This window comes from Protopterus annectens, chromosome 5.part1, assembly GCF_019279795.1.
Source record: "Protopterus annectens isolate FY-2018-M chromosome 5.part1, PAN1.0, whole genome shotgun sequence".
Taxonomy (NCBI): Eukaryota; Metazoa; Chordata; order Ceratodontiformes; family Protopteridae; genus Protopterus; species Protopterus annectens.
This window is the reverse complement of record NC_056736.1, coordinates 407,601,744-407,627,189: the sequence shown is the minus strand read 5'-3', so window position 1 is coordinate 407,627,189 and position 25,446 is coordinate 407,601,744. Positions and strand designations below refer to the sequence as shown.

The 25,446-nt window shown below is 41.6% G+C and overlaps 1 protein-coding gene across 1 annotated transcript in view; it reads right to left on the bottom strand.

The window, feature by feature from the left end:
• The window catches only part of CDKL5 (cyclin dependent kinase like 5), a 1,714,404-nt gene that overhangs the window by 308,953 nt on the left and 1,380,005 nt on the right, over positions 1 to 25,446 (bottom strand). The window contains exon 11 of the mRNA XM_044073061.1: positions 17,359 to 17,467. Within this exon, the coding sequence (XP_043928996.1) occupies positions 17,359 to 17,467 (109 nt within the window). The remainder of the gene's footprint in view (positions 1 to 17,358; positions 17,468 to 25,446) is intronic.

Below are 25,446 nucleotides of genomic sequence, written 5' to 3'. Positions count from 1 at the left end.
ATAGGCACAAACCACCTATGAGACCTATAGTATCTGGGGTTGGATGGGTCACTGCATACTTCCAATCTCTACTTGGTAAATTATTAGTGAATACTGGAAATTATATTAGAGACACAAGTGACTTCCTTATGTGCATATATGAATGGCATCAGTCTAGTGAAACAACAGATTTTATGTTTGTCACTTTAGATATCAAGAGCCTTTTTACTGTTACACCAAATCACTATGGACTAGAAGCATTATGTATGTTTTTATGTCAGCATAGCAACATGCCAACTAGAGAAATAGACACTATGTGAGTTGACAGATCTTGTTCTAAATAACAATGTGTTTATTTTTGGTGGAAATGTTTACCATCAAAAGGCAGGTGTGGTCATGGTACCCCAATGGCCAACACCTACGTTAATACTGTAGTAGGATTTTGAGAGGAACAATTTATGTCCAAAGATCTCCTGACACTTGTCCATAACCTTGTATTTTACAAGCATTTTGTGGATGATGTCTTTTTGGTTTGGAAGGGGAACCCTGATGAATTAAAAGCCTTTATAGAACTAATGAATACATCCACTAATTTCTTGAAGCTTACCTTGGACTATTCATTGACCACACTATATTTTTTATGCTACATAACTAGGTTTAATAGGACCAATGATATTAAAATTATAATACCTAAGCACTGGACATTACTAGGCTCTATGCCAGAGCTGAAACAACTGGCGGGGGGAACCCTACTTTGCTTACAGGAACTGTGCAAAGATATCATGAATAGTGTTGAGTTTATACATCCATTAACAAATGTAAAATATACCTTTAAAAGTTATGCTACCTGCTCTACTTCTAATGTGGCGTACCTTGCTACCTGTGCAAACTGTCCTTCCTTCTATGTAGGTAAGTGCATATGAAGATTTAAGGATCACATAATAGAACATAAATCTGAAATACGCTGAAATGTTAAAACCAATGCACTTGCAAAACACATGGATGAAAAGGGAAGAGACCATGAATTTAAGGTTAGAGTTGTAAGCATTGTGCATAGGAGCATAAGAGGAGGTGATCTGAACAACAGACTAGAGACTTAGAGTATGAATGGATAGTGAGACTGCAAACACACTCTCTACCTGGCATTAATGCAGCAGTGAGACAAACTTGTATTAAAGAAAATACAGATGCTGTTGAACGATTGTAAATTATTAACATATGCGCTTTAATATACAAATATGTATACTTTTTTATATTTTTTTTATAATTTTAGAGTGTAAGATTTAGTTTAGACCAGAAATATTTCATGTTTTAAAATGTATTTTGTCTTTAAATATGAATATGCAGTTAAATGTGGTCATCTTCTAATTGGGCTGTGTCATGTAGGTTTTAGCTTAAATGTATGTGAATAGTAGTTTGTTATGTAACACACACTGGAAGGGAAATGGCCTGAAAGCTTTGTGCATTCTATGTAAACAAGTTTGCTACTTAATATTACCTGCCTAGCATTTCTGATCACTAGACTTTACCTTGTTCTTTGCCCAAATAACAAACCTTTTCCATTTACTGGAATATATTTTTCTTGTCAAGGATTTAAGGGACAATAAAATTATATGGAGAACAGGTGAAGAAGAGTATGCACTGTTTGGCTCTTAATGGAATTGGAAAAGCCAAGCAGTCAGCTTGAGGTTTGGTATATCTGGATGTGTCATACCTGTCAGGTGAGACAGGAGGTCCAGAGTCAGATCTAAATTCCATGGTAGTTGAACCAGGTGAGGCCAAAGGAAGGGAAATCAAATTTGTCGAGGCCGATAGGGTGCAATGAGGATTACTTTGCTCTTTAACTGATAGCTTTCTACAGAAATTTTGGAATCAATGGAATTGGTGGATAAGCACAGAGAAGACAGGGGAGCCAATCATGGAGTAGAGCATCCCTTGGTAACTTCCCCTGTGGAGGGATTAGGGCAAAGTAGTTGCTGCTCTTGTTTGTGGAAGAGGTAAAAAAGTAGTAGTAAGGCTTGCCCCACTGACGGAAAATCTTGTCCGCCACTGCTTTGTTGAGGGAACATTCATGGGGTAGACAAATGCACCTGCTTAGTTTGTCTGCTATCACCTTGGACTTCCCCGGAATGTGCATTGCTAACAGAAAGCTGTTGGAAGAGATCGCCCACTGCCAGACCCTGAGAGCTTCTCAACACATTGGGTAGGATTTGGTTCCCCCTTGTTTGCTGATGTACCATACAACTGACATCATGTCTGTTTGCATCACAATTGTCCCAGAGGGTAGAGCATCCAGAAATGCCTGCAATGCTAAGAGCACCGCTCTCATCTCCATGACATTTATGTGCAAATTGGCCTCCACAGGGAACCAAGTGCTCTGGTCCGTCTTTCTCAGACAATGCCCCCCTCACCCTATCTGGGAAGCATCTGTGGTCACTATGGCCTTGGGCTGTTGGGGAATGAAAGGATGTCCTTGAAGTATTTGGTTGGATTGAATCCACCAACTCAGACCTCTTTTGTACGTCTGGATAATTTGTATCTGGTACAACACTGCTGGAAACATAGGTACTTTCTAGATCACCTGTTCATTTTTATATGATAAAAGACATCCTGAAGATTTATAGAGCACATCCAGTCATCCTTGCCCAGAAAAGGTAGAATGGACTGAACTGTGATCATCTGGAATTTGGTTTACTGAACTATGTGTTTAGATTGGTGAGATCCAAAACTGGTCTTCAGTCCCGTTTTCTCTGGCACTCAAAAGAACCTTGAGTAAGTTCTGGATCCTATCTGCTCTGGTGGGACCTCTTGGATAACTCTTTTATAGCAGCTTTTGAATTTGAATTGCTGCTCAATCCCTCTGACTGGGTGGAACGTCAGAGATTTTTCTTGGAATTGGAGGTGGAAGGGAAAAGGGCATTATATAACCTCTGGAAATAATCCTCTGCACCCAAGTATCTTTTGCGTCTAGCCAGGCTCTCTGGTGGAGGGATAAATGCCTCCTAACTGTCTCCAGGAATGGACAGTCAGGCCTCCGTTCAGGAGCGCTGATAGGGTTTGTCAAAAACAAAAAACATTTTCACGAACCCTGGTTTTGTGGGCCACCTCTGCCACGAGGGCATCATTCTCCATTAGAGTTCTCTCTTCTGCCCCTGGGGGAACCTCCTTCACATATGTCTTGGAAAGGACCTTGAGACTTTTTGAATCACTTCTTCTGGCTACTGTACTGATTCCTGGAACAGGATCTTTGGGAAGCCGAAAAACGTATGCCCTTGGCAGACGAGATCTTTCCATCCTTCACACCTGGGCAGTGTTTCCTTCACTTTACGGCCAAACAGTGTAGTTCCGTCAAAAGGGGCATTGACAAAACAGGATTTAAATGGATCCACAAATTCTTACAAGTGCACCCAGGCCCATCTCCTCATGGAAATGCCTGAACCTGCTACTCCTGAGGTTCCTTCCGCTATGTTGGAAATAACCTCATAGAAAAGTTGGATATAGACTGTAGGGTTACCAGCTGAGATGTTACAGAATCTTGAACCTCTTCGGAAATGGCTCCTGTGACAGTATTTGACAACTCCTTAGTCAAATCCTTCTGAAGTCTAATAAAGTGTGCCAAATAGTTCAGTGCCATTAGTGCAAAGGTCGTTGAAGCAAAGACATGCTTCCCTAATCTGTCCTTCACCTGCAACTCCCTGTTGGGGGGATGGACAGTGAAACTCATCAGCGAGTTCTTTCTTTGTGGACACTGCTACGACCATGGCATCAACTGGAACCCCCTTTCCCCACAGCTGTCTGTCCTCAGGTGGTGCCATTATCCTGTCTGGTCTCCAAAATATGGGTTCTATGGAGTCGGGCTCCTTCCATGCCTGCCAAGAGATACCAACGAACTCATCAGTGAACAGAATCCCCCAGGAAGTAGAAGGTCCAGTACCAAAGGCTTCCAGGAAAACAGAATCCTTGGACGTAGGGATGGAAGGAGTCCAGACACCTCTCTGTTCAAGAATTTCCAGGATATCTCCAAATGAGACATCTTCAGGAGGTGACTGTGGGGACCCGTCGCCTTCATCAAAATCTCTCTCTTCAGTGATGGACTCCTGTGAGGAGGCTACATGTTTCCTCTTACATGTCTTCATCCTTGACACCTTCTCAGTGGGATGCTCTTGGAAGGCATCGAAAGAGGAAATCAGAATTCCCTGAGAGGAAACCTGGGTCTTTGGTACTGGATGCCCCTGTGGAGAGGCTCTTGACACTGTGACAAAAAGGTACAATGTCTACGATCCGAGGGGGTAGGCTCTATCAGATCTGCCAAAGCAGAGAAAACTCTCTTCTCAGCCAAGAAGGTAGAGGCTGAAGAAGCAGAACAGGGGTTCTGATCAGAGAAGGCGAGCTTCTGAATCATCGTCCCCCTCCACTCTGACAGCAATGCCCACACGGTGGAAACTGGAGCCGAACCGTCCAGTGCTAAGGCTCAGAGGTGCAGAGATGGCTTTACAATCTTTGGAGTTGAATGCTGCACCCTAAATCCAATAGGCAGACTTCAGCTCTGAGAGCTCTCTGGATCAGAGTGGACTGGAGGTCTCAGAGGATCTTGGATCTGATGATATGGAAATCATCAACTCCGAGGCTGACAGATCCAGACGGCTAGGAACCTGGGACTCTGAAGCAAAAGAAGGTGTCAGAGGGGGAATTTGTAAAGGGGGTGTTGTGGAAGGATGGATAACCTGACCCAGAGGGCAGATGCCAAAGGAAAATCAACCTGCCCCTGCACTGAGAGGATCTTCCTCACCACTCTCTCCACATCTTCTGTGAAGCTTCTGGAAGAATGAGTAGAGTGAATGGATGGAGATATCGGTCTTTGTAATAAGGGTAAAGGGAGCCTGTCAGGAAGTGGATCTACAGACGAGGAATATCTGGTGTGTGGAAGTAAAGGCGTCTTGATAACTTCTGTCGGTGTCAGATCTGATAGGGTAGAATCTGATGGTTTAACATGTTTCTGATCCAGTTTTGTCAGGGTTGAATCCGGTAGTGTTGAGATGGTCTGCTCTGATGAATCCATATGCTTCTGCACTCTCATTTTTTTCAAATCCAGGGTTGAGGCCAGGTCCTTTTAAGACGTGAAGAGTCAGAAGAAGATGATTTAGGAAGATGATCCAGGTTTAAGTGATGCACATATAGCTTCTTCAAAGGATGAAGGAATAAGACCTTTCAAAATTAGCTTGTTCCTAAGTTCTGTAAGAGCACGGGGGTTGAAACCATGGCAAACTGAGCAATCGCCTTGTACATGAGGAGGGCCCAGGCAATAAACACAAACTGTGTGAGCATCAGAAACTGGCAATTTATGTCCACACTTAGTACATTTTTTTAAACCTAGCAGGTTTGTCAGCCACAACAAGCAGAGAACAGTAATGGCAACAACAGCAACAACTAAAAGTCAGACAAATTACAGACAGAAAAAAATAAGTATGATAGACAAAGATTTTTTTTAAACTAGTAAGAAAAAAGGTTAAGGGAATACCAACAATGGTAAAGGAAGGATATGACAGAGTTGTAAGGAAGGAGAGATACTAACAATAGTATCTAAGAAGTACCAAATACTATAGAAAATACGAAATACAGTGAGAGAGAGGGATTGAAAATAAAGATTAATTAACGATTTGAGAGAAAAAACAGTCAAAAATACAAAAAAATTTAACTTATTTAAGTCATACAGCTTGAGAGAGAGAGAGAGAGAGAGATGGTAGACCATGTTGGTTAGGTTGAAGTGGGAAACGACAGCTGAGGTATTTGGGGAAGATACAGTGTGGGAAAGGGAGAAGCTCAAGAGATTTGGTTGCTGTTAGCTTTAGCGGTGGCAAAGTTGGATTGTTCGGATCTGAACCCAATAGTTGAGGATAGAATGAAAACTGACATCAGATCAAACACTTCTTGTGCCAGTCTTTATGGGGAATCTGCCTCCCACACTGGCATTTTGCCTTCCTGGATGACATGAACTCCAAGTACACAAGTAAAGGAAGAAATAGAAGAAACTGCAATGGGGCATTTATTTCTAAACAGCTCAGTGGAAACAGGATCAGTGAAGGATGTTCAGCCAGATGTCCAACTGTGGCATACAGACTGTTGGGAAAGAAGTTCCAAGTATGGTGTGCAAGTACATCAGCTATATGCCCTACGCCTATGCACATTTAGCATATGCCTGATGTAAGATGCTAGGAAAATGTAAAGGCTTTGGTATACTGGCTGGCTGCTGGGCTATCCTTGGCAGGAGATGTCAAATGTTATGAATACTGCAACAGTCTTATCTGGACAGTGATTTAACCTCTGACCAGCATAAAGTCTTTCTGTACTGCACAGCATATAAACAAAGAGACTATATCTAGATCTAGGGATGTAACTGTCCCCTCTACTCCTCCCACAGTACGCCACTCAATGGATATAATGCCCCCTTTGGCATGCAACAACTGAAATGGCCACAGAGATACCTTACTAAAAGGATATAAGGCATAAACAACATGTCCTACAGTGACCAACTCAAAGCCCTGTCACTATAATTGGTAACCTACAGACTGATAACAGGTGACCTGTGTCTGGCATACAAGGCACCCTCTGACCAAATGCTGATGGATTTACTGCACATCAGCAAGTCAAACAGCATCAGAAATTCTCTGTCTAGGGATCGAAACCTCTTCTGAAAAATCAGCAGAACAGTTTGGAAGGACAGGTATATCTCACAGAGGATACCGCTGCTCTGGAACAGACTCCCCATGAACATGAAATAAGAAGTTATGTATTCACCATAATGCTCCATGATTGTTGTCCATAATCTCGCCTTCTTTCTTGCTGGTTGGGTTTGGAACTGAGCATCGGTTCTGACTCTGCATATTACTAAAGCTTGAGAGCTTCTACTGACTCGAGGCTATACCCTATCCCATCATGTCTAGTGAAGATTACCCAGATCTTGTTTGCAAATTACTAACCTATTCTGAAATAATATACAAAATCCCAAGTTAACAGCTGTTTGCCTATAACTCTTGAGATGAGAAGGGAATCAGAGAACACAATTCACAACCAATAAGATGCCTCTCGATCCTCCAGGAGCGAAGGTTGAGAGGAAGAGAGTGGGACGCAAGAATGAAGGTGAGACTATGGACAACAAACATGGAATGTTATGGTGAGTACATAACTTCTTAATGTTATGTTGTCCCATCTCACCTTCATTCTTGCTGGTTGGGACAGTGTCACTAGCACCTTTTTTCTTGGGGAGGCTCAAGGGAATAAACTCTTCAGAACAGTGGAACCAAAGGAAGCCCTGTTCCGGGAGGCCATGTCTACTTTGTAATGAGTGATAAAGGTATGAGGATTGACCCATGTGGCTGCAGCACAGACAGAGTCCATAGGTAATCTGGCCTGAAATGCGGCTGAAGTTGACATGGCTCTTGTTGAGTGGACTCTAATCTTTCCAGGCAGTTGTTTATGCAGAGAATTATATGCATAGGTAATAATGTCTGTAAGCCACCTTGACAAAGTAACTTTTGATATTGGTGCCCCTTTTCTGTTATCTGAGAAGGAGATGAATAACTGGTCAGATGTTCTGAATTCCTTTGTTTTATGAAAGTAGAAGCATAACTGCCTGTGGACATCCAACTGGTGTAGCTTATATTCTGCCTTGTTGCTATAGTTTGGAAAGAAAACAGGTAGGTCGATGGACTGATTCAAATTGGTGTCAGAGCACACTTTGGGAAGGAATGAAGGATTTGTTCTAAGACTCTGACTTTGTGAAAAACTAAATAGGAGGGATATATGGACAGAGCTTGAAGTTCTGACACCCTGCTTGCTGAGGTAATGGCTGTCAAAAAGACTTGTTTTCCAGGTTAGAAATTTAAGTTGGCAAGAGGAAGCTGGTTAGTATGGTGGAAGAATCAGAGTAGTCAGTACCAAACTGAGGTCCCACGGAGGTGGTGGTTCCTTTATTGCGGGTCTTAGCAAAAATATACCTCTCAGGAAAGCTTTGTACAAACTGTGAGACATTATTTTTGAATCCATGTCTCCTATGTGGTAGTTGGATATGGCGGCTAATTGTACTCGTACGGTAGCTGCTGCTGCGCTTTCATTAAAAATTTCTGCTAAGAAATCTAAAATTGTACTTACAGGGGCTGAGAAGGGCTCTATGTGATTCTTGGAAGCCCAACAAGAAAACCTTTTTCATTTGCTAGCATAAAGCTTTCTAGTTGTAGTCTTATGAGATGACATTAGAATGTTTCTCACTGCAGGGGATATGTCTGGAAGCCTGACTAAGACTGGAAGTGGAGCAGCCAAGCTGTCAGTTTGAGGGTTTGAATAGAGGGATGGAACGCTCCTGACTGATGCGGCCTATTACTAAAGCTTGAGCGCTTCTACTGGCTCGGGGCTATACCCCATCCCATCATGCCTAGGGAAGATTACCCAGATATTGTTTGCAAATTACTGACCTATTCTGAAATCCGGTACTGGGTCCAGGATCCACAGCTCTTCTTGGACATGGGACCATAGGAAATGAAACCAGATTTGATGAGGCCACTATGGAGCGATGAGTATTAACCTGCAACTCAATGATTTGACTTTCTGTAGAACTTTGGGAATTAGTGGAAACAGGGGAAAAGCATAAAAAAGTCCCGGGGGTCAATTGTGAATAATCGCATCCCTTGGTGACTCCCCCGGAGGGAGGATTAGGGCAAAGCAGCTGATGCATTTGGTGTTCATGGACATGGCAAACAGGTCGCAGCAAGGCTGGCCCAACTTGCGAAAAATCTGGTTCGCAATTTCCTGTTTCAGGGACCACACGTGAGGCATTATAGATTAGATTCATAGATTAGTACTAGGCTAACTGTCCTCGGGGACCATTTTAAACCTAGCCAATTACCCCCATGTGAGAATCAAACCCTGCACCTTGTGTTTCTAAGGTAAGCACCTTAACCATTAGGCCAACCTCCCACCCCTTACAACTGCCCTGCTCAATTTGTCAACTATCGCTTTGGATTTGCTGGGATATGCACTGCAATCAGAAAACATTAAGAAGAGACTGCCCACTGCCATACTCTCTGACCCTCTCGACACAGGTGGTAGGATCTAGTTCCATCTTGTTCATTGATGTACCACACTACCGACATATTGTCCGTCTGAACTGCAATCGTACCTGGTGGAAGAGAGTTCTGGAATGCCTGCAATGCCAGGGGCACCTCTCACATCTCTAGGACGTTGATATGCAAGTGGTACTCGTGTTCCTGCCAAGTTCCTTGGATGGTCTGTCCCAGATAATGCCCCCCCCCCATCTGGGAAGCATCCGTGGTCACTGTGGCAACTGGCTGAGGGAGAGTGAATGGTCTGCTTAGAGTTACCTGCATGGATTGAAGCCACCAGCATAGGTCTTTCTTGCAGGAGTCTGTAATGAAGATCTTGTGGGACATGGGCAACTCCTGCACAGATCACTGAGTGAAGAGTAGCCACTGCAGGACTCTCATGTGTAGACGTACCAGAGGTACTAATGTTATCACAGTTGCCATAGTGCCTAAGACCTGTAGAACAAGCCTTCCATGTACTTTCTTTTTCAAGAGCAAGATGGACACTTGATGGCACAGTGTCTGTAACCTGTTGTGAGGCAGTTTTGCTACCATGTCTTCTGTGTTTAAGTCTGCTCCTATGAATGTAATATGCTGTGATGGCAACAAGGCAGATTTTTTGAAATTTATGGAAATGCCCAGTTTCGAGCATAGTTGGATGGTGGCGTCTCTTGCTTTGGTTTGTAGATGCTAGATGGTGGCGGTCAGGAGCCCATCGTCCAAGTACGGTAACACCCGGAATCCTAGTCCCTGACTATTGCCATTCATTTGGTGAACACTCTAGGGGCTGTAGTGAGACTAAAGGGCAGAGCTCGGAAATTGGTAATGACTGGCTCCCAGCCAGAAGCGTAGATGTCTCCTGGATCGCCTGTACATTTTTATATGGTAGTACACATCCTGGAGATGTACTGAGCACATCCAGTTGTCTTTTCCCAAAAAGGGGAGAACAGACTGCAGTGTTACCATCCGGAACTTTGATTTTTGTATGGACTTGTTCAGCCTGCTGAGATCCAAAATTGGTCTCTAGTCCCCTGTTTTCTTTGGAACTAAAAAGAACCTTGAGTAAGTTCTGGATTTGATTTGGTCTGTGGGGACTTCTTAGATGACTCTTTTTTTTCTACAACCTTTGTATCTCTAGGCTTGCTTGACCCCTTTGACTGGGTGGAATGTCCTGGACTGATTTTGATGGGAGGGGAAGAGAAGGGTATGTTGTATCCCCTGGATATTATCGACTGTACCCATTTGTCTTGAGTGATGTTCAGTCAGGCTTCTGGGTACAGTGATAGTTTGTCCTCGACTGCCTCCAGAGGTGGACAGGCGGGACTTCTTTCATGATCTTTGGAAAGGCCTGCCAGAGAATGTATCTCTGTCACCTTGATTTTGCAGCCCCCCCCCCGCCATGAGGTCGGCATCTTCCATTATTGTTTCCCCCTCTGCCCCTGGGGGAAAATTCACCACGTGCATCTGGCAATGCTCTTTGGGTTTTCCAAAACCACATTTTCCTCCTTTCTGGCGTCTGGGGTAGGGCCTGGTAAGGAGGTAAAAACGTACTCCCACAGCAGAGTTTTGCCTTCCTGCTCACACCTGGTCAGAGTCTGTAACTTTTGGCCTGAACAAGGACGTCCTGTCAAAAGGGGTGTTAATGAAGGAAGACTTGAAGGGCTCAGCAAACTCGCAAAGGTGCATCCAGGAATCTCTCCTCAGAGCTCTTCCTGTACCTGCCGCCCTACTCACTCCAATGGCTGCATAAGAGATGAGCTGCACAGATGAGTTGATCACAGAATTTAAGGTAGCAAGCTGGGTGGTCACCTTGTCTGACATCCCCGCAGCTGTAGAATCTTAGAGGGTATCTCCTAGCTCCTTCAGGAGATCCCTCTGGATTCTAGTAAAATGAGTGAAGTAGTTCAGCGATCTGAGTGTAAAGGCCACTGACGAAAACATATGCTTCCCATATCTGTCCGTCGTTTGAGATTCCTTATTCAGTGGATGGACAGATGAAGTCTCAGTTAACTCCTTTTTGGTGGCCGCTGCCACCACCATAGCATCTACTCGGACACCTTTGGTCAAGAATTCCTTATCAGATGGGGTAGTTATAAATTTGTTGTGCCTCCTCGGAACAGGTTCCACAGATTCTGGAGAGCCCCACGCCTTTCAACTGACTACACCAAGGAGCTGGTCAAAGGGCGGAGACACCCAAGAGGTGGAAGGTCAAGACCCAAATGCCTCCAGGTATACGGGCTCATCCTCAGAAAGGGTAAGGGCCTTCAGGCCACCTCTCTGCTTCAGGATCTCTAGGATGTCCAAGGAGAAGACATCCTCAGAGGGTGACCATGGGGACATTTCTGAATCTTCTAAGTCCGTATCTGAGGTGACAGACTCATCATGGGAGTCTAGATGTTTCCTCTTACATGTTTTATTCTGAGGTACTTCTCAGAGAGGTACTCTGGGGAGGTTTCAAAAGAAATGGTCTCACCTAATAGGGTGTCCTGTGACATAGGGTCTGTACGCCTGGGGGGGAAAGGGTGGTAACGATGCAGACTCCGGCACATTTTGGGAAGGAATGTTTGGATCCGAGAGTGGAGCCATCTGGGGTGACAGCACTCTCCTCATGACCTCGAAGGCACCACATCCCTACTCTGAGGGAGCCCCCAGCTCCGAAGAACCAGGAGACTGCCCCTGAAACAAATCTGCAGGCTTCGAGGCCTATGTAGGTGCCAAGCTGACCTGCGCCGAGGCCCCGAGAGGTAGATTCGGAGACGACAACTGTCCGACCCGATTTGCTTCCCCAGACCCGATGTGGGAGCGTCAGCTCCTAGACCCCTCATTGGACAACGGCACCGATGAAGTCAGAGCTGAAGATCCTGGAGCAGGCCTCAGCTCCAACAGTTCCACTACTATTGATTCCAAACACTCTCGCTGCAAAGCTGAAAGTTGGATCGGAGGAGGAATAGGTACGGGAGTGTTAATGACAGTCAGAGTCGAGTCGACTCTGCAGCATGAGGGCTCAAAAGAATCTTGGGCAGTGCCGGTGTCAGGAGGAAGCTCCTTACTACCTGCTCCACGTCATGGTCTGACAAACTCCTGGAAGATCAAGAGGAGTGAACTGATGACTTGGCTGACCAGAGGATAGGTGAATGTGGCACCGATGAAACCGGCTCAAGCTACAGATTTCTATTGGTTCTAAAAGTACTGGTGGAACTAGAGAGACAGATTTTTCGGGCCCGAAAGCCTTTGGGTCCAAGGACAATTCCTTTGGTTGCTTCCTCAATGGTTCCGAAGCTGGTGCCGAGGAAGATGCTCGTTTGGAAGACTTGTCTGATCTTGGTGAATGGGTCGATTTAGGGGAACTTTTCTCTTCAATTGCCTCTGAAAAGGGAACCTTAAGCAACCCCCTAACAATCAATTTGTTTTTAACGTTCTAGTAAAACCCTAAAACTAAAAGCATGACAAATTACGCAAGATTCCTGCAGATGGACCACACCCAAGCAGTAAACACAACTGGTGTGTCCATCTGTCAGGGAGATTTCCTGGTGACAGTTGTCGCATTTTTTAAAACCAGAAGGCTTTGCCTCTTTATCCTTAGACATAATGAACAAGCTTTGTCTAACCAATGGCTTTACCCTAAGTCAACAACTTTAACAACCTTACCAGCGGTACAGAGAAACCAAGACAAGAAAAGTCAACAACAACAATAAAACAAAATCTTTTTTTTTTTTTTTTTTTAAAGAACACTGAAAAATCAGGAGAACAACTGCAGGGGAATAAGGGACCAGAGGAGAGGCCTCTAACTTAAACAATTTCCTCTGGTAAGAGGAGAGGTCTCTAAGTAAAACAACACTCCCTGAAAAACAACGACCAAGGGGAGGAGAAGCCCTCGAATTTAAATGGGCTCAGTAAGGAGTTCTCTAACCTAAACAAGCTCCTTAGCATAAACTAAAGGGGTAACACTAACTGCTCAACATGACAAAAGCTTAAACACAAGGAAATACAACAACGCAGGATAGGGAAAAAACAGGCCCTAGCAACAAGGACCTGAGGCAAACAAAAAAAACAAAGGTGAAGCACGCTTTCACAGCTATGAATACACTAACACTAAATATATAACTAGTAAGCCAGAAAAAAAAAACACTTTAGAATCAGGTATGCAAAAAAAACTTTCTAGTTAGCCTGGAGCCTAGTAGGAAGCACCCAATCTAGTTTAGCGGCAAATGAGATCTGGGTAATCTTCCCTAGGCATGATGGGATAGGGTATAGCCTCAATCCAGTAAAAGCTCTCGAGCTTTAGTAATAGGCCAAGTCAGAACCGATACTCAGTTCCAGATCCAACCAGTAAGTATGAAAGCGAGATGGGACAACATAACATCAAAGTTCATCCCTGGCCATATTTAAATGCAACCTGGATCTATGGATGGGAAACCGGAAATTTACCCCAGGACTGTCCCCTGCACAACTAATGGAGAGACAGCTATTAAATGCTTTATTCCATGCATGGGCGGCGTCAGATTATTTATGGTATGATCTCAGTTAATCTCAGTAGAGATAATATATACTTATTGACCATGGGTTGTCAAAGCCAAACTTTAACCAAATGGGATAGGTTAATTTTAGCACAAAAAGAGAAACTGGTTAGGCTTAAAATGACCCGCAAGGGCAGCTAGCCTAGTACTTACCTGTAAATGTATGGAACAATGAAAATCATATAAAAGAATGAAAGAACAATGAGCAGTGCAGGTTATACATGGCAGCTTTATCCCTATCTACAACATACTTAAGCAGGTGTGAGACCTCCCTTGGCTTCTCACATAATACATGCTGCTGTTTTACAATTTCTTGTTGGAAGAACACAAATAAGGTGAGTAAATCAAATACTATGACTTACCATTACAATGACTCTCTCTGAACATGATCACTGGTTATACTCCATCTTGGTTTTCCCTGATTTCCTGGTGGTTTCTGACATCATGGGCAATGAGATTCTGCAGGGTTACTTGCAACAATATGTGCGTTTTCTCATGCAATTCTCACTTGGCTTGTCTCTTACCTACAAGGGTGGTCTCAGAAGGAAATTCTGCGGATGGATACCTCCCAGAACTACCTACTAATTTCTTACATGTTGCAATGCTTAAGCCTAGGGCCATTACTGCTTATAGTGTAAGTTCTTCCTTTAAGAGAGTTCTAATACAGACAGAGGTACATTACAGTGTTATGATGATAATATTCAGATATATCTCTAATTTTCCCAAGAATACTGCACCAGCCTTTAAAATTATGACAACTGAAATCAGTACTGGACTGGCAAAACCACAGTCCACTTAATAACTCAGTTAAATTGGCCAATAGTATTTCTGGGTATTTTGTATGCAGCCCTTAGTGGTGACTACTACTCTGGTGGACAGAGCTGACCAAGAGACCCAAACTAGCACTTTACAGTGATGGGAGGTTCTGTCATCTCATGCAAGACTGGCTATATTTTGTTACTTCGTTTTATCAAACAATAGTGCTCCCCTATAGGCATTATTAAAACAACAGCACTGCAGAAACTGGGTAGAAAAATATGGTATTGTAGCTGCTCTGCAAAAATAGATATAACCAGGGTATATAACGCATGTTCTTAGAAATCTCCATTACTGTAAACAGGATAGCAGCACTGCATCATGGTTATTTTACTAAAATGTGCCTCAGGATTTTGAAGTACATAATAAGCCAAAAATCTACTTTCAGATGTGTATGTTGTAAAGTTTTTGAGTTTCTTTACTGCATAGTAATGACTAAAAAGGCAAAAGAAATTCAAACTTTTATGGCTGTTATAAAGCCCTGAAATCTGCTAAGTGAAAAATATTGATATCTGGCCTAAGCAACTATTATCTTTGCAAATTATTTAACTGTCATTTACGCTGCTTCCAAGATATCAGCATGTTAAGGTTAATCTTCCTTAAACTAAAGTATATCAAGGAAAATAGTACCCATTCTCTAGTAAGTGATCTATATGACATCTGAACTAAACACATATAAACTTCAGAAGAAGATGCACACAATATATTTAATGTTAATATTAATCAGGGCAGAGTGTGAAATGGGTTAATTATGATCTGAAGACAGAAGAGCAAAGATAGGTAGTGTTCAGTGAAAGTCAGTGGGAAGTTTGTAGCTCTGCTACTGTAATAAAGTGACAGTGGACAATGTGAGATCACAAAATGTGCCAGAAAGTGATACCAACTTTAGCAAGTAACTGTGTGAAAATATCAACAAGATGCATGGAGAAGTTAAAACAGTGTAATATTTCACCCTATTACTGAAACCCACCATACAGTGGTATGAAACATACTATAAGTATGTTTCAGTCCTTCCTAATCAAGAATAAATGGTAATACAATAATTTTCCTTTGACCTCTTAAGATTAAATATGTTGAATGTGGTAGCTTGGTCAATGTATTGAGGCATAAGTATACCTTCATTTTCTAGAAATGAACCGATACCTTCCTTTCCTAAAATGAACCTCATAGCTAATCTTAGTGAGTACACATATCCATTGCATGGAACAGTATATGAAAGGTTTGGCCCACCACAAAAAAAAATACTTTTAATTGCTGAGTGAATGAACATTTTTTTTCATTTGAAATGGGTCTCAAACAGTTTCCTGTAAAATGCTGTCATAACTCAAACCAATTGAGGTGCTGGAAAACGTTTTTTCAAAGAAAACAGAAGCCATCTCTTCTCCCGGGATGACTGTCCAAGTCAATGTCAACTTTCAATCCTTTCATCACTATTCGAAAATAATCTGCAAACATTCAATGGACAGCTGTACCTACAGTTGGCCAGAATACAGTAAATACCCATCTCAGTGACCACAGAGATGATTTTGCATGTCATTAAAAACTGTTGGCCTACAACAAAAGAACAAGCATTTATAGGCAAGTTAAGCATTTTTTTTAAGTTTTGAAATGCTAAATAGTTTAAGCAGTTTTCAAAGGGCAGATTGCTAGTTCCTGTCTGTTAACCTCCTAAAAGCTTTTTGCCTGTCAGACTTACGAAATTTTCACAGTGCTTGGGCAAAGCTGTTTTTCCACAGTAAATGAGTAGTGGAACTGTTTAAATAAACCATTTTTTAAACTGCGCAAACAGTCTAATAACTCATCAGATCTTGTATACTTGGGTCTATGTCAACTGATCAAATGACCAAATTATTGAAACCAACGTGGTCGACAATTTGGTTCGCTGAACTGTTCTGACTGAGAGCGCGCTGCAGTAGGGAACTGGGGATTTTCACTTCTTCTAACTGTAGTGCAATCTCAAAATTGGTATAAATAATTAAAAGAGGATGGGGGGCCAGGGGGCTTGATCCCCTGCAAAAACATTGTTTGTGTTGTTGACAGGTATTGTGTGGATTTATGTCAGTTTTCAATTGCATTCTCAACCATACGAGTTTTAACAATGTGGTTTTTCGATAAACTAAAAGATCCATATATTTCCTGTCCTAATTAACAACGTATGATATAGTAGCTTATACCTATATCTAGCTATCTATATCTATATATTAGACAACAGAAGAGCCATAGAAGAGACTACAACACACATTTTGTCCTTATCGAGAAAATGAAATAAGGATGGCTAAACCGTAATGGTAACAGGTCTACTGTTCAGATGTGTATGTATGAATAAAGAGATGTGCGCACACACACACACACACACACACACACACACACACACACACACACACACACACACACACACACACACACACAAACCTGATTTCCTCCATTTTTTGCATATGGAGGCAACAGCTAAATGAAATTAATGGACATTTTATACCGATAATACCTTACCAGATAGTAGTGTTACACAACTGATCTGTGACATAAATCTCTAATGCAGAACAACATATGTTTTCTAGGATGGTGCAGTGGTACCACTGTCTCCTCACAGCAAGAGGTTCTCCGGTTCAATTCTTGGCTGGGGTGCCTTCTGTGTGGCGTCTGCATGTCCTCCCTGTGTTCGTGCGGGTTTCCTCCCACATTACAAAGACATGCATCTGGAGCATTTCTCCCCGGGCCTCCTCCTGAAAATTGGCTTTGTTCCAAGTCAGACTTGCCCGCTAAACAAATTTTAAATAAATAAACATATGTTTTCTAAAAATGTCAGTAAATTATTAAAGATAAAATGTCAAGCTTGAGAGGAGTACTGCAAGAGTGAGCATAATGCTTAATAATTGCGTATTAAACTTGTATGGCACAAGCAGAAAAAGTACTGTCTAAGGCCAGACTGAAATTACTAAATTGTTACTTACCGTTTGAGATTTCTTCTTCTTTTTCTTTATTGCTCTAAAGAAACCTTGCTTTTCTTTCCCTTTAATTGGTTCAGTAGGGCTGCCAAGATTAACATTCTCAGAATTATTCCTACAAGTGTCAGAAAAAAAAAATGAATGCATTGCCAAATGTGATTCAGATTAACTATGTTACTGCCAAAAGCATGTTGAGAAGAGGCTACTGATACTCCTTATATTAAGAGGCACTGAAGCTTAGTTATCAAAAATAAACAGGCATTTTTAAGAAACAGCTCAAAGTACTTGGCAATAATTCACAGCAAAACGTGAACAGTTATGGAATACTCAATTGACAGTAAATCCTCAAGGCAAAAACTCCTGCAGTATGACTCAAATGAAGGGAACAGCACTGGCTAGTAGCAAAATGAATGGCACACACTATCAAAATTCCAGTAGTAAGGTACTAACCCCTGTAAAACCAAGCAATATGTGCCAGGTTACCTACATGTTGGCTTTCTCTCTCTCTATATATATATATATAGATATATATATCTATATATATATATATATATATATATATATATATATATATACACACCCTCTCGAGCTCCTTTCTCACAAAAATAAAAATGACTATTGCTAAAACAGCACACATTTAAGAGATACCCTAAGACTTTGTTGGTATAAGAAAAAAAGTCATATTGCAAAACAGGGAAGGTGCTCACCAGAAATCAAGCATTACAAAGCAGTTTTAATTAGAATGCTGCAATACAAATTTGCAAGACAGAAACAGTTTCAGAAAAATACAGTTGAGGTATGAAGTGAACTGAGGTGAAAAGTTGTTTTTTAAATAAATTTTTGTTTCTCCCTCCTCTACTGAACTGTAGTAACCAGGACACTGGAGTGAACTAGCAATGACAAACTGTTACTCCTGTTCTCTCTCCTGCAAAAGTTATGGTTTTATCTCAGAGATCTTCTGTCTCTTAACAGCTACAATCTGCCCAGTCTTGATATGAGGTGCTCTTGCTTCCATGCTATGGGGGTAGAAAAGTATTTCAACCACCTCTCAGAAAGGCAGCAAACTGCTGCACTTTTCTTCCCTTCCCATGCCAGCCCTCTGCGTGCAGTATGCTACATTCAAAGACTTCAAAAAAATGCAGTTAAGTCATATAACTAGCCCGATGTGTACCTTTTCAAAGTAGTACCAGGCTTAATAGTGTTACCCCCATGGATGTTAATATACTGCAGACAGGGTTAATGCAGACAAAAGACTGGTGCCAGAGCCACCAATTAAAGCTAAATGCAAAAAAATGCATTACTGTTTCCTTTGGGAAAGATGCCGTCCCTGCTAACTACATTAGACAGCACTCCCCTAAGTGTACACTCAATGGTAAGTGACCTGGGTACTCAGGTTGCTAGCAATCTGAACTTTGACCACCATGTGTCCATAGTAGTACAGAAATCCTTCTATGTGCGATGCAGTGGTGCAACAGTTAACATTGTCACCTCACAGCAAGAGGTTCTCCGGTTTGATTCTCGGCTGGGGTGCCTTCTGTGCAGAGTCTGCATGTTCTCCCTTCGTTCGCGTGGGTTTCCTTCAGGTACTCCGGTTTCCTCCCACATTCTAAAGACATGCGTCTGGAGCGTTTTTCCCTGGGCCTCAGCTGAAAATAGGTTCTGTCCTAGTCGGACTTTCCTGGTCAACAAATGTTAAATAAAAAAAATGTGGCACATCTTTTAAGTAAAGGTACTGCATCTAGATTCTAAGGAAGTTATAATTCCATTATATTCAACCCTCATCAGACCAATAATATAGTATAATGCTCCCTTTTGCATGTACCTCACCAGACACCTGCAACAACTGGAGGCACCACACAGATTTCTCACCAAGAAATTACAGGGTACACAAGTGTCTTACACAGAAAGACTGAAAGCCCTGTCACTGTACTCTTTCTCCTACAGGTTGCTAAGAGGGAGACCTGTGCCTGGCTTACAGGGCAGTCTCTGACCTGGCCCTGATGGAAATACTACACATTCATAAATCAACCTTCAGGAGGGTCACTCGCTCCAGTGATCTTAACCTAGCCTCTAACATGAAGAGATCATGCTGGAGAGAGACACGCATCTCCCAGGGAAAGACACTTCTCTGGAACAAGCTTCCAATTCAAATGAAACAGAGCCCCACCCTTACCCTCTTCAAACACAACTTAGATCAATGGATGGGTGACCATGTCACTCCTGGACAGAGGAAGCTGCTATTAACTACCATAGATATGTATCTGTGTGAACGTCACTCACCTAACCACCGATAACTGGGCCAAATTGGGATAATTATGGCTAGGCTTGTAAGGGCTCTACGGCCATTAGCCTAGTAACCTTCTATGAACCTATTAGTGATTGACCTTCTAATGTGCAACTCCTGTGAAACACACAAATTTATTGAGAATATAGTATCTTAGGACTGTCTCCTTTACACAAAACACAACAAACTCAAAATCAGTATATATGAGTAGCATTAGTGTGGGGATGTAAAGATTGATGCTCCCTGCACAAAATGTTTCTAAAGTTAAGTTTTATAGACTTGAATTTTGAAACAGTTGGTAAAAGCCAGTCTTCTGATTACAATTGTGAGTGTCCATCATAAATGATTCATGATTTTATCATGGAACTTTTCTAGACTACTGTGTAGACATCAGTTCATCTACTTTGTTATTTTTCCTTTATAACTCATAAATCATAATTCTTTAACCTACAGGACAAAACATTTCTTACAGTCCAAGTATACCACTTAATTACCCCAGACCTAGATTAATCAGTGTGTTTCCTGATATTCCACTTATTTTACCATTTCCATTACTTGATTCAGTTTGAACTTAAGATTAACAACTGTTTCAATTTAACATCATAACATCTTCAACATACAGTTACACTCTTTCTTCAAACAACATTATCAAAAAAAATAAATAACTAAATGCCCTCAAATCAAAATCATGGGTAAAATTTCTTCCTCAGTTTTTCATAATTCTGAGGGTGGTGGCAATCCTACTCAGAGAATGCAGCACATTGAAAAGAGTAATACAGATATTTCCTTATTATCAGTTAATCAGTTAACAATGCTGATAGAAAAGTCAGCCAAAACAAAGTATACAGTTTTTCTGTTAATGTCCTATAAATAGGGCATTTCACCACTGCAAGTGGAAGACCTTCAACTTTTGGCATAAATCGCCCACAGAATTTACCCATCAGTTTCTATGCAACATTTCAGATCTGCAACACACAAACTGCACACAAATCTCTACACAGCAGGTCACATAAATATTTTTTGTTATCCTTGACCACTTACTGAACATAAACACTGTCATAGGTTTGATACAAATCATTCAAGCACTAGGAGAACATTATCCTTTTCTTTGTATTAGGAATATAAAGTACAGTTGCGCAGGTTCCACTTACCTGTAACAGTACCTGTTTGTAGAACATACTGCTTTACTGGCATATGTACAGTGGTTCCCTACTACCCTTCCTCTGGTAGTCACTCAAAGCTTCAGCCTCCTCCCTATATTTGTCTGTGGCTTTAAAGGGCCAATCAGCTTCCACAGCATGATAGTCCTTTCACAGTCACAGACAACAGCCCTCAGTTTTCCCTAGGGCACAAACAGAAGAGCAAATGGAAAAATACAAGGCTGCAAACACCTACTGTTTCAAACAAGGCCAAGCACACACCAAAACCTGCTAAACAAAAACAACAGCAACCACAAACAATGTACATCCAACTAAAGGGGATAGTGGGAGGGTACTACCAGTAAGGCCTTGTATGATCTACGAACATCTATTGTTACGGGCAAGTGAAACTTGCACAACTGTACTATATTCAACCAATACACTGTCTTACTAGCATATGGGTAGATTGCCAAAGCTTACGTAACCAATGAGGTGGAAGGATAATGGTGCTTAGCAAAGCCTGATCTGGATCTAGAAAAGGCAGTTTGTAATGCATTGTACAGGTACAGACTGAGGATCAAGTTGTTACCTGTAAAATACTTCTAGAGTCCATGCCTTTCCAAAATGCTAGTGAAAAAAAAGGTTGCAATGGAATGTGCCTTTATTTGCCTCGATTCACCTCACTATGGCAGGTGTAATAAAAAACAATATCAAAGGACAACCAGCGTGCAATGGCTTGCTTAGGGACAGGTTGGGCCTTTCAAGATCCCCCCCCCCACACACACACACACAGAAAGGAGTAAAAAGCCTTTCAGTCTTTTTTAATTACTCCAAATCTTTTGGGTTTCTAATACCATGATGGGAATGGACCCCATTCCCAAGTCAAAGTATGATTTAAAGTTCATGAAATTAGTACTGTTTCAATCTTTGATGTCAGCCAGAAGTGCTCATTGCATCACCACAATGTGAATAGTAATGACTCCTGCAATTTGGACGGAGTTACATGTATTAGTAACGTATCTAAATGCAATTGCAGAATATTTTTTATAAGACCCGTTGCTCCTACTACTATTGGAACAGTCTGGGTATCTTTCTTCCACATTGCCGTTTCTGACTGCAAATCCTGATATATTATGACTTTTGTCACTCTCTGTATGCAAGACACTGTAGTCACTGGGTGTAGCAATTTCGATGATCAATGCTACTTTTGTCTTCTTTTCATGGACCACTATATCTGGTTTTCTCACATCTAGCTTTTGAACTGTTAGGTAATGGGTGATCCCATGTGATGTAGACTTCATTTTCTATGACGCTTTGTGGCTCATGTTTCCAGTGTTTTTCAACTACCTTCAGTGTTTGCACAATCCCCAGTGCAACAGTCTTGCCACTTTATTATGCCTTTCAGTATACAGTCCTTCTGCCATTGGTATATCACAGCGAGCAACAAGGTGTGCAACTGTTTCCAATACAAAACCTACATTTGTCTGTTTCTCACACATGTTCAATGGACTTTGTAAACCAACATGTATGTAGCTCACTATCTTGGGCCACCAATATTAACCTTTCATCTCTTGGTTTGAATTCACCTCTCCTTAACCATTCCTGCGTTCAGTCCTAATCAACATGAGGTTCTTCCAGGAGTTTTCTATACTTGCAACTATATTTATGCATTTTCCACACTTCTTGCCTTCTCACCTGATCCTTCACCTTATATTCTTTTTTGGCACATTCAGTTGCTACCTGATTTGTATCACCTTCTGATTTGATTTACATTCCTGCCTGATGCCCATATGCTTCTGCTAGACTAAGAAGGGAAGTCAGCTTAGATTTATTCTCCTCATGTTTCAAAACTTTCAGTACTTTTGGGTCTTGTGAGGTCAGCAGATATGTATGTCCCATGATTGCACGTCTATAATGTAATCAATTTCAAGGAAGCTCATATCGCCTTCGGAACGGGGAATATATAAACCTGGTATGCACTGATTTTTATAAATCATTTGGTAAGCATGACGCATCCTTCTTGTTTTCCTTCTAATCTAACACCTTTTGGGGCCAGTCAATCACCCGAAAAGTCACTTTTACCAGCTCGGCAGCCCATCCCATATGATGCATGTGAAGTAGGCGATCTCTACCCAGATCAAGGAGGCACAAGGGCAGCAGCAAACACTTCCCAAAGGAAAGAAGAATAAAGAAGGATGGAAGAAAGGATGGAGGACCAGGTCTGAATGGCTAATAATTTTTATAATAAAGGAGGGTCTTGTCCCTCTGGGCAGGGAGAGGAAAGAGCATTTCATAAGAGAAGTGACATGACAACTAACTAAATTGGTAGGCTACTTAATGCTTAAACTTAATGTTGTGGTGTACGCTTCTAAGCCTTTGATCTTGCTTGATGATCCCAGCTGGCCTAGCACCTGGCTCTATGGAAACTGGCTCTGAGGACTCAAGAGGCTTTGTCTGTAGAGGTCAAAGTGTGCCAAGTGAAATTTGTGGGAGGCTGCAAACAATTGTGTGAAGGGCACAAAGTGTGAGGCTGTAGGAAGTCTAGCTTGAAGGAAGTCTGGTCTAAAAGGCTGTCTAGCTAGAAAGGCTGTAGTTGAATGCTTTGGGTTTTTGAGACAGATTGCTTTTGAGCAGCAGATAAAATTTCAGAGATGACCGAGCCCGAGATGACGAAGAAAGAAACTTAGAAAGGAATCACTTTATAAACAAGGAAATAGAAAAAAAAATCCGCGATCTGATTTTTTTTGTTCTGTCTAAAATTTCCTAAATTTTTTTGTTCTGTCCAAATAATATCTAAGTTGTTCAGCTCTGTCTGAATAGTTTAGGAAAATTGGTGAAGCTAATTGAGTGATGGGGGGGTACCTGCCTTGGTGAACCTGAGGAGAGATGATCCTTGATCAAGATGATTTGATGATCACCAAGTCACCAAAATCACCAAAATCTGTGGACGCATTGGGAGTTGTTAGTCACGACCAAAGCATGGCTGAAGAAGGCGCGCATAGAATCGAGCCAGGGGAAGAAGTAATGGCGCAGCCACATGGCGCAGCCTTTAGGAGCCTAATACCTTTAGAACCATTGTGGCTGCTTTCTTCCATTCCTGACATGACTCTCCTGAATGTCTGACATCTGTCTGAAACTTGTTTCTGTAAGTTAGGACAGGAAGAGCATTTTGTTCCTAAATGTCAACGCTGTTTTCAGGATTAATTCAAGTCTTCTAAAATATTCCTCACTAAATTTTACTTGCATTTGTTCATGTTTTCCTGTTGATCTTTCATCAGTTCCCAAATATTTATACACTCTCTCTTGCTCAAATTCTTTTATATTACATTCTTGACCCAAACTGATGTTTACTTGGTGCTGCAGCTTTCCTGCTTTAAAGGTTGCTTTTGCACATTTATCAAGACCAAATGACATTCCTATATCTGAAAGAAGTTTTGACTACTTGCAGTTGTGCTTTCAGTTCCTAATCTGATAAGCTATACAGTTTTAAATCCTTGACAAAGAGAAGATGAGAAGTCTTTGCTACTTTCTGGGAGTCAAATAATAGCCATGACCTAATCTGTTATGCAGACAGCTTAATGGGTCAAGGGCAGGGCAAAAGAGCAACAGTGACAGTCACCCTGGAATATCCGCCTTTGGATTTTTATCCCTGGAATAATAATTTGTCCTTTATCTTGGCTTAACTGCAAAGTGGTTCACCATTGTTTCATGGTCACTGTGATGTAGTTTACCAGTGTAGGGTGTATCTTATACATTTTTAAGCACTCTTTTATCCATGAATGTGGGATACTGTCAAATGCTTTTTTGTAGTCAATTCATGCCATACTTAGATTCTTTCTCCTTTTTACAGTTCCTCCACTATGTCTTTAACAACAAATGATTCTTTATTCCATATGACTTTCTTTTATTGCCCTTTTGTTCTATTGCCATAATTGAGTTTTCTTCCAAATGACTATAAACTCTGTCAGCATCAATTCCCGTGTATAGTTTATACATCGTCGGAAGGCAAGTTATTGCTCTATAATTTTTATGCTAGCTTGCAGGTTCACTCTTAAGTAGGAGCACTGTTTTTCCTGTTGTTATCCAGACTGGTGTCTGTTCGGGGTGTGCATATAAATAGTTCTTACTCATGGCTAAATTTTCGTGTAAAGATGTTAATACTTTTAACCATATGTTAGGTACTGCCATCTGGGCCTGGGGTTTTCCAATTAGAGGCTTTTCTTAATTTAGTTTCAATCTTCCTAAAGGGCTTTATCCTGTCAAGGTTGGATCTGAGCTACTGTAGCACATCCAAGGTATTATGTATCATCAATCTTTAACCCTAGGATACAGACAAAACCCAGGGATAAAAATATACTGCTTCAGATCAAAATTTTAAAACTCTCACAGAATTAGAGAAGAACAATGGTATGTTACAACCTTTACCTGTGGAAATCAGGAAAGGCTGTCCCACCATAAGAGCTGCAGCTCAGAAATCAGCTTGTCAGATGTACATAGGTTCGTAGGTATATACTAGGTTAACATCGACTAGGGCCCTTAAAAGCCTAGCTTGTGCAACCCAAATAACACATACATTTTATTTATATTTGATTTATAGACGGTGATTTACTGACTGCCTCTGTCCATCAGAGACATAGGGGCCAGACCAGAGGGTGAATTTCCGATTACCCA